Source organism: Saccostrea echinata, unplaced genomic scaffold, assembly GCF_033153115.1.
Source record: "Saccostrea echinata isolate AGI-Se365-2 ecotype Australia unplaced genomic scaffold, CSIRO_AGI_Sech_v1 ptg000033l, whole genome shotgun sequence".
NCBI lineage: Eukaryota > Metazoa > Mollusca > Bivalvia > Ostreida > Ostreidae > Saccostrea > Saccostrea echinata.
This window is the reverse complement of record NW_026889782.1, coordinates 21,252,270-21,263,143: the sequence shown is the minus strand read 5'-3', so window position 1 is coordinate 21,263,143 and position 10,874 is coordinate 21,252,270. Positions and strand designations below refer to the sequence as shown.

General features: G+C 33.5%; 1 protein-coding gene across 1 annotated transcript in view; it reads left to right on the top strand.

Moving 5' to 3' along the window:
* The first annotated feature begins 2,115 nt into the window (after positions 1-2,115).
* Positions 2,116-10,874, top strand: part of LOC133198259 (uncharacterized) — a 32,646-nt gene continuing 23,887 nt past the window's right edge. The window contains exon 1 of the mRNA XM_061334380.1: positions 2,116-2,247. Within this exon, the coding sequence (XP_061190364.1) occupies positions 2,125-2,247 (123 nt within the window). The 5' untranslated portion in view covers positions 2,116-2,124. The remainder of the gene's footprint in view (positions 2,248-10,874) is intronic.

Genomic DNA, 10,874 nt, shown 5'->3' with positions numbered 1-10,874 from the left:
TTGTTATTTTACGTCCCATTCGAGAATATTTCAGTCATATAGAGACGTCACCATATACCGATGAAGGGCTTCAAATTTTGACCTTTACTCGTAACTCAGGGCCATTGAACAGTGAAGGATCTTTATCGTGCCATCGCCTGCTGTAACACGCGGCCTCGGTTTTTAAGGTCTCATCCGAAGGACCCGCAACTTTCACTTCAAAGCGCCGAGCGCATGGCGAAGGAACAGTTGCTACTTATTTTTTATCGACTTAGGTCAGTCGCGGCCGAGATTCGAACTCACGACCTCCCGATCAAGGAGCGAGTGCTCTACCGACTGAGCTACTGTGAACGGTAAAGTACATTAGAAAAATGAAGCAAAGGTGTATTGCCAACTCAAAATTACCTATGAAAAGCTCAAATCATGTACAGAAACTGCAAGATATAGTAACTAAAATGCCTATGAAGTTTAGCTCATGCATGATGCACTTATTAGGGAGGGAGATACATGTTGGTACATAGTACAACTGAGATTTTAAAATATATATAGAAGGTTAAAGTTTATCATGAATTATTTATGATAAAGAAGGTGATCGATTAGCAATGAACTAATTAACAAGTAACTAATTAACTGAAATATCTAGTATCAAAGAACTCGATATTTCATACATCAGTACATCCAGTTTTCTCAAAATTTAGGTAACAGGGCAAAAAAAGAGGAATGTTATTAAGTGCAGTAACATTTGAATTATTTTAAATGCATGCAATGCTTACATAACTCCAGCTGTGGGATATGGGAAGAGATTTGAATCATTAACTTTATTATCATGACAATCAATGTAAATTTAAGGTATTTGCCATGGAAAATTAAATAACAGGGGAATAACTCCAGATGTGGGATTTTGAAATGGTCAGAGTTTTGAATTAGACAGTCATATAACTAAATAAAGGAGTATAGCTCTCTTAATTGTTTTAGTGTAACACATGAACAACTTCAAAGATCAAGGTTTTCTTAAGACCTTTTTGGTCCTGTGTTTTTTTCTTTTTTTATAAAATCAAAACTACCTAGATTTAGTTGAAAATGCTTAAATTACCACTGGGAATATTTGCGACTACATATCTATTTAAAATGACGCAATTTTCTCCCTAATCAATACATTATGACGTCATGAATTGCTTCATTATCCCCATAACCTGAATATTTTTATTCAAAATTTCGTCAAAAGATGTTTTTCAATTTTTCATTACAGCACAACCTCTGATATAAAATTTGCAATTATTTATGGAAAGAACTTCCTCTGAATATGGTTTAAATTTTTTTTGGATCGAGGGGTGTGCTTATAATTTAATTCGTGACTGAATGTATTCAAATTCACCTTTTTCTGCAAAATTCAAAATCATTGCAATTTCACAATTAAAACAATTTTAAACAGGTTTTAAGAGCTTTCTGGCAAACCAAAAACTATACCCCAACATAAAAACACCTTACGCACCACTGTCATCAACAACAAAATCCGTCAAGTAATACTTACCTCGATTTATTTCTAGGATCCAATATTCATCGACAAACGCATGCAGATATGGCTACCAGGTGTCTTCCGGTTGTTACTATTTTAAGATTAAAATGGCGTTAACTGGAATAGCTACGACATCGCTTATCGTATTCAAAGCGAAAGTTAAAACCAACGCCGCCTATCGGAAAAGGGAAGATAACTCCACGCCGGTTAGCAATTGTAGAAACACTGATTTGACAAAATCTAAAAAAAAAAAAAGGAAGGTTGGCTTGGTAGGTTAAAAATCCAGAATGTAGCCTGTTTAGTACATATAAACCTACTCTTGAAAAATTCTTAACGATAACCAGGAACCTTATCAATACTCTTAACGTGCATTTACTGAGATAACGTTATAAGTATAAAGCAATCAATGTTTTAAAACACCCAGGGTTAGATAAATCACAAGTATTTTTTAAAGGAAAATATATTCAACCAAGTTTCAAAGGAATGTTGCAAGCCATTTTTAAGTTACAGGTACATTACACCTGTGGTTAACTTGTTCATTATTTGTGGTTTTTGTGGTTTTTACTCTTGTCCGGAAGTGCTCATGAGTAGCGTCCCTTGGTTCAGATATACAATTCAAATGTTAAGTCATGGAATCTAAATTGGCGATTTTTGGATTGTTTATATCACTTTATCTAGTTAATTATGTGCAAGGACAAGTTATATCTGAAAATATTCTTCAAATTCTCCAACGAACAACGGGATTTTCAAAGGTAAAGTTGCACGTTTTCATTCCGGGGAAAAGGTTCAGTATTGTTAGGTAAAGTTGTTTAATATATGGCGTATCGTTAAAGTTTGTAAAAAGAACTGGGTAAATGAAGATTACATTGGGCATTAGAACACTGTTGTTTGTTTTTTTACTTTGTACACAGGCATTGTTAAATCTTGAAAGTGAAATTAATGTAAATTAAATAGTTGGTTAAAAAAGTTCAAGACACAACTATGAAGCTATTCTAGAAGTGGTGTAAATCAGATATTGATCCTCAAAAACTCGAAAGAACTTTAAGAACTTTAAAATCACCAAAGGACAATGTGTGTTTGGTGCCAAATTCGGCCCTGTGTCAGAATAAGATAATATTACTCAAAAGTCTTTGATAGAGTATATAATTTCATAAAATTAGGCAAAAAAAAAGTCTTGTTTCCTGCTACCCGACCGACCCTATTTGTGTGCGACTGACCCTAATTTTTTTTTTTAGTTTGGAAGAAAAAAAATGGGAAAATCTGGAACTTCATTATTCTGTCACTGTTTTCGGATTCCGTATTAATAAAAAAAAGCATCTTAAGAAATTCTATGTTTTAAGTATATACTTTCATAAATACCACTTGAGTTGTGCATTAAAAGACATGAATTTTAATTTCAAAAGACGATATTGACCTGTGACATGTTTAATATGATCTTATATTTGCTCATATCCAAAAAATGCCGTCGAAAAAATAATTTAAAAAAAAGAAAATGAAATAATTTTCCTACCTACTTACCTACCCATTTTTTTCAGGCTGGTAGGAGAAAATAAGACTATTTTTTTGGCTTTATCAATATATGCATGTACAAAGCTTATTTATGTTTTATATAAACGTAAAAGTAGCTCAGTTTACGATAACGTTGCGATATTTGAACGTTGCTTTATGCGACGTCATGAACAAGAAGGGAACGTCATGTTTTAAAATAAATCCAGCTTACATATCTCATTATGTACGTTTATTAAAGCCTATAACATCAAAGCTTACGATTTTATTACACTTTATACAACAATTAAAATCTAGACTTTTTGATATCATAGACAGCTGCTTCTTATTAATAAAACGGTACTCGGAAATTTTAACATCTTGTGACTGGTCATGAGCAAAATTATTTCGTTAAAGACCACTCTGATTGTACACACAAGTTCTCTAAAGTTCATATTAAAAAAAATGCTGGAGTTTCTCACCGACAACATTTATGAAGTCTTCGGAGACCAAGTTTTTAAACAAACTGTTTGAATTTGATGGGCACAAATTGTGCTCCTTTATACGATGATCTGTTTTTTTTTTTATATTCCTAAGAAGCATAATTTATTCGAAAACTTCTACACGAGAAGAGGAAAACACTAGCTGTGGGTGTTGAGTCACGTTTTGTCCGCCGTCACATTATGTCCGCCGTCACGAAATGTCCGCCTTTTTTCCAAAAAAATCGTCACACTATGTCCGCCGCCACGAAATGTCCGCCTTTTGTCCGAAAAAATCGTCACACTATGTCCGCCGTCATGAAATGTCCGCCTTTCTTCCGAAAAAATTGTCATATTATGTTCGCCGCCACGAAATGTCCGCGCCTTTTCTCGGTAAATTCGTCACTGGTCACATTATGTCCGCCGTTAAGAAATGTCCGTCAATATTTTGGATTGGAAATATCGTCCGAAAAAATCGTCACACTATGTCTGCCCTTACAAGATTGAAAATAACGTTATATTTTATTATTATCATTTCAGTGTGTCCCCCTAATATCCAGCCTTTTTCATGATATGTCTTTTCGCGCAATAAAATATATATTTCTTTAACCACACTTGTAATAATGTCTGCCTTCAGAAATATCCGCCAATTTTATAAACGAATAAAAAACAACTTTTCTTATACTGTATACACAATCTCGTGTTGATACTGAAAATTGGATATATTATTTCTATGTTTGCACAGGTGCATGTACAAGCTTTGAATATTTTTAAACAATAAAATGCTTTCTTAGTTTGTTAGTACTAGTTTATGAATTAATATTGCAGCTGTTGTAGAAATATATAAGAACGTTTATTGTTTATATTTATATCTATATACTTTACTGACGCTGAACGGCATTGTTTTTTTTTAGAAACGAAGGAAATAATACTCAGTGGATGTAAATATATAGGAGTTGTATTGAGCTCAAGTCGGTTTTTTTTTCAAAATACAATATATATAGATACTATACCGGTGTATGAAAGTTAAATTTTTTGTCTGTCTAAGAAAAAAAAATTACAACGGTTTATTTTATCTGACTTGGCTACAAAAGATTTCACTAAATGATTACGCATTAAAAAAAAAAAAATAAATGATTTCATTGAACTATATTATTTTCGGACGAAAAAATGGATATATTTGTTATTAAATTTCGCTAAATTATATATTTGAGAATCAAATGGTTTGTTGCTTGAAATATTTACAAATGTTGGATTTATTGTATCTTTTTTTAAAATGACGTGTAAATATAAATTTCCTATGTTTTTTTTTTTTTAAATATGATAAAATTTTAATTTCTCAAAAGACAGAATATAACGACATTTTTACTTCAGCAGACAAGGATAAAGCGCGTTTTACAATGTGCCAAGCATTTTCCCGCCAAGGAGAAGAAATGCAGTAGCGGATCCGATGGGGTTGTGGGGGTTTCAACATCCTCCTTTGGAGAGAGAGAGAGATCCCAAATATATTTGTTGTGTTTTACTAAAGTAAATGTTCCGTGAGAGGCTTTTTATAATTATGCATGAAGAAAAATCGGTTATTGAAATAAAATCCGCGCCTGCAATGTCGCATGCAGTTTTATGTCACCGGGATATATATGATAAATTTTATTAATGACAGATCAAGCAATTTCAGTTTGTTGCCTCATAAAACGAACAACTGGTCTGCGGCCGATTTTTGACGCTTGAGTCAATATGTTTCTTGTTTACCAAATTACAGGGTTTTGCGCAAGTTATGACAAGTCTATAGCAGGAGTTGGCGTACCTATCAATTGTACCGAAATTTCAGAGAAGTATGAATAATACGTAATACTATAAAAATGTGTATTTTTTATAGGTATTACGTGTATTTTTCTGAAAATTTCGGTAAAATTGATAGGTATGCCAACTGCGATGTTTCTACGTCTGTATTCAGAGGTATCTTTTCGAATAATTGAATGGCCCTTAAAAGGGCCGTTTATTTCCTACTCATAGGAGCGACTCTTGACTGCTTTGCTTATTGAAAGCATGAAGAGGACCATTCCCGCCTCGTTGAAGTGTGTTTCATCGGGAAGGTAATGTCTGGGTAATTTGACGTCTATTCGGATGTAGGTTCTGCCAAGGATTTTCTTCATCTTATTGTTGACAGTCCTCCGTCTTTCGTCAAACTCCTCTCGCTGCATAGAAATTCGAAATTTTCCCCTAGAGACAATCTCTGTGAAGAAAATCTCAGGTTGCCGGGGACTCAAGACTTTAATTTGGTGGAAAAGGCTTGTCAGACAGCCAATGACTGTAGACGGCTCGGCTCCACTGGAAATGTCGTTTCCCCCTAAACACACGACAATGATGTCTGGTCTGTACCTCAACATCTTGGAGATGAGATTTGGACAGGGTTGAGAGGCTGTCATGCCACCAACTCCAAACCACCCTACTTCAAATGGCATAACAAAGTCTGTAAAGTTTGAAGCTCGCTTCACGTAGGAGGAACCGAATAAGGCGACTCTCATGGTGGCTATAAAATAAAATTGCAATGTTCATAGTTATAACAAACTCGAGGCAAATTATGAAATTAAATAATTATCACCTCACTCTCTCAACTTATGATTAAAAATGCAGTTGTCAAATTAAAAATAGCTATTACGTATGATTAAAAATTTAATTTTTAAAGTTATACCATTTGGGCTTTGAAATCAATTATCGGGACACTTATTAATGGGAAATTAGTTATTAATTAGTAATGCTTAAATATACTCATCGATAAGTATGCTGTCAGTACAAAATTACCGCTTCACTGTTAAAAAAAATTTACGCATTACCTCTACTCTCCATTTAAATTTCGGGCGCTCATTACCCCTACATCTTATCAATAAGACGATTAACTCTCATTAGCGCTACATACACGAATCTGCCATCGATGACTCAGAAATTGAGTCCTATATTTATTTAATTTACCCACAATGTAGTTGAATAACAATTAAATTTGAAATCAATTTAATTCAGTTTGTTATCGAAAATCGAAATACTATAAGACATTCAAAAATTCCAATGTCTGGAGATGTGAAGGAAAAAGCACTCAGAAATGTGTCTTTTAGAAAATTGCTAAGGATTTAAAATAATAAAGTGTGGAAAAAACTTTACCAAATAAAAACCCTTTTACTTTTAAGTGAGCAGGGAATACGTATCTTATGCATGTACGTGTACATTTTTCTGTACGTATAAGGCGCTGGCTAATGGAAGAGGCATTGTAGCGGTAATGTTTACTCCTCTACGTAGAGAATTAAAAATTGATCCAAAAATAAAAAATAATGTAAAAATTTAAATTGGTTTAACATCTAATAGATACCCCCCCCCCCCCCCGACTTTTTATCGACACGCAATATAAATATATGCTGTGTTATGAAACATTGCAGCGAATTATCATTTCGCTGACTTTCAAAGCTTATGAATTGCATTGAATAAATATTTGTTAAAAGAAGTTATCGATGTCTGGAATGAAGGGGTGGGGATGGAGAGAGAATAATTGGTCGCTGTCGACTTGATAAAAAGCTAATGAGATAGTGAGGCCCGATATCGATAATGACAGTGCTCCAAAAAACGTGCATAGTTTACATGAAACTGGGTTTGTTTGTTTGTTTTGTTTTGTTTTGTTTTTTTTTTTTGTTTTTTTGATTAAAGAAATATTTACAGAAATCACTATGCATTAAAAATACGTGCCTGAATATTAAACAAATTTGAAATGTTCATAACATTTTGTTGGGAAAAGGGAGGGGTGTGTTGATGAAAACAAGTATGAAATTAAAACTTCAATGAGTTAGGACAGAAAAAAGAACTGCTAATACGTGCTTGATCCCGAGATCAAACGAACAAATAAAAAATAATAATTTTACAAGTACTAGAAAGCGTATTCCAGAAGCTTTCTGCCAATTTAATTTTGTGGAGGCTTTCAAAGTGTCCCGCCCTGTTTCTTTCTTTTTTCTTGTTTTTAATCTAGTAGTTTTGTTTTCTTTTCAGAAGAAAATTGGAAATTTGTTGGCATCGATCACACTCACAGTTTAAAGTTACTCCCCGTTTGTATTAATTAGAAGTCGCGTCGCACTAGGAGCATGTGGAAATACAGGTTGTCGGCGGACTTGATTTTTTTAATTACATTTATTAGAACTGTTTAGTAAAGGCTAAATAGACACCATGTAATGTGCATTTTTTTTAAAAATATCGAACGTGAATATGTACACGTATTTGTGGTCATTTATTCTTTGCATTTGTTTTCTAGCAATGTCAATCGCCTAGTTGTTCTTGGGGTGTAATTGCTGTTCTTTTTTCTTTAAGGATATAAATTCTCTGAATAAGTTTGTTAAAAATTGTTTTCACCTTACCTGTACTAGGAAGCATATTCTAGGAGATTTCTGCCAGTAAAACTGTTGCCCAACTCTTGCCACGTGGAGGCATCTCCTGTTAAGAGTCTTTTTTTTTTCTAAGCCGTTAAAGCGATGAAAAGGAAAAAATTATTGAAACATATATTTTTTTTTTCGTTCAACAAATGATCATTAGTTCTTTCTTCGGTGTGAAGAATGTTTTTGATTAGCCTAAAATCACGCTTACCCTTTTAACCCGAAATTCCTTTGACTAAACTGAAGACGATACCACCGCTTTTGACTTCATATTAGGGATTTATTAAGAGATCAATGTTCTCGTGAGAAAAGAAAAAAGCCCGGCCCTTTCCCACTGTGTCTTGTTTTGTAATTTTTTAATCACTGAAATATGTGAATACGGTTTACAGTATACCTGAATATTGGTGTAAAATAGCGATAAAAAAAATTATGAAATTTTGTTTTGGTTTACGTATATATATATTACAGTTTTTTATGTGTGTGTGTTTTAATTGACGATGTGATATGAATCATTACCCGCTTACATGTCCAAGGCTTGCGCGGATCTAGAGGGGCTTTAGATTTTAATGTCTAAACCGAAAATTATTGACTTGCAATGCCGAAGGAATAGTCACTAATCTACCTATATGTATGTTAAACGACTTACGTTTGGCAGGTCACTACAGCCTATGGGCTACCCTAGAATTTCTTTTTTCTTAAGGCTAAGTAAAATTGACTGCTCTCATAATGTTTATGGGCATTTCAAGAGAAATTGAAGAGTAACATTTATGTCGTTGTCGGTTTTTTAAGGACAGGGGCGAGGATCTTGAAACTGAACTCTGAGCGATATAGATTTTGTATGTAGAGGGTATTTATAGACATAAATGAGTGTGTTCCCGCTTTGCACACCTTGGATAATTATAACAAAAAAAAACCCCCAGATGTTATTATAACAATTACAACAATCACCTGTTGATCATTTCATTCATTTTTTTTAAGAATATTTTTTTAAGGATACAAAACACAAACAAAAATTCGATGCATGGATTGATATAGATTTTTTGACTGAATTTGATTTGGGATGATGTAAATAATAAATCCCTAAAATATAAAGAAATCGTTAGTTTTCTTTGGTACTTAGATATGCGACTTTGTATCGTTTTCTACGTAGTTCTATTCAAAACTTTGAACATAATTTTAACATTGTGACAAAATCGTACAGAATTCTCCCACTTTACATGGCAAACATTTTACAGGTTACCTATTTGAATAAATATTGCTGATTTGTGAAAATAGTTTGTGTTATTTATCCTTAAGCGTAGACATAAATAAGAAGAAATTATACATATATTAATAATATAATTAAAATATATTTCAAAAAATCAATCAAACTAGTCATTGTTAATAGCAAGCTGGAGTAGGTGGAAGACATCGCTCTGATTGAGGGGCATGTCATACTTACATCAAACGAAACCGGGAAACCTCCTTTCAGGTAAACACAGGATGTGTACAATACATTTAATGACACCTGTGATTCTAAAACAATGAAGCCATTTTCAACAGACACCTGAGATTCACACCTTTTGTTTCATAACATGGGAAAAAACTGTATGTTCAAATTCAGTGAAACAAAGTTTTCAGGCGTCTTTAATTGCGTTCAACTTAATCTTTCCATGTATTTCTTTTATTATCAAACCTTTAATATAAAACTTTCAATTTGTAACCAATTTAACATGTCAGGCCTGCTTTTTCTTTCAATCTTGGAGCAAATAGTTACGAATTCGGATCATCAGGAGGAAAATATAAATAAACGTCAACCCCCCCCCCCTTAAAATGCTAAAAACAAGAAAAGACATTCATTGAATAAACTGACAAGTGAAACATAAAGTTTATGAGAAAAAGTAAGCGTTAACTAACGTATTGATTGTAAAGTTAGATAAATATTTCTGTTACAAAGATGCATTGATTAAGGGATAAATGTACATATACTGCATTGTGTTATCATTTACATTAAGAAAAAACACATTGGTTTAAATTGAAAAATTGTTTTTAAATTGAAGAAAAAATATTTAGTTGATATAAACATGAATATATGGTATGAGAGAGAAATAAATAGAAAACATTGCCTTATTTGAGAACAATCTGCTTGAAAATAAATCACGACCGACTTTATTTACTAAGATATTAGAGGATGGCAATAAAATATCAATATAAATTAATAATCATATTGTTTTAATTATTTTACAACAAGCATGCAGGTATTGTTTATTTAATACTTACCCGATAGCCTTCATTTTTCTTTTCAACCTGTCACGTGGCGCAGCAGGGGTCAAAGTAAAAACTGATACCTACCTGCGGCCAGGTGCAACCGAGCAACACGTTCCCCATTGGATGATGTATTCACGTGATTATTTTAAAACATAGAAAGGGACAATTCTGTATTGGTTTGATTTAAAGTGGGTTTAAGTTGGTAAAGGTCGACCTCTGTAAAGGGGTATGGTTGTATACTTCTGCCTCCGTATGGTTATAATGCTTTCTGGGTATAAAAAAAAATTGACATTAAATATTAGCCGACAAATCGGGACAGAAACATTTTTTTTGTTTTCATTTTATTTAGGCCAAAGAATTGTGACGACAGTAAAACGAGACGATTGACTGAAATAAAAGGCATACTTTTCGTGAAGGCGGACATTACGAGACGATATTTCCAATCCAAAATATTGACGGACATTTCTTAACGGCGGACATAATGTGACCAGTGACGAATTTACCGAGAAAAGGCGCGGACATTTCGTGGCGGCGAACATAATATGACAATTTTTTCGGAAGAAAGGCGGACATTTCATGACGGCGGACATAGTGTGACGATTTTTTCGGACAAAAGGCGGACATTTCGTGGCGGCGGACATAGTGTGACGATTTTTTTGGAAAAAAGGCGGACATTTCGTGACGGCGGACATAACGTGACGATTTTTCTGAAAAAGAGGCGGACATTTCGTGACGGCGGACATAATGTGACGGCGGACAAAA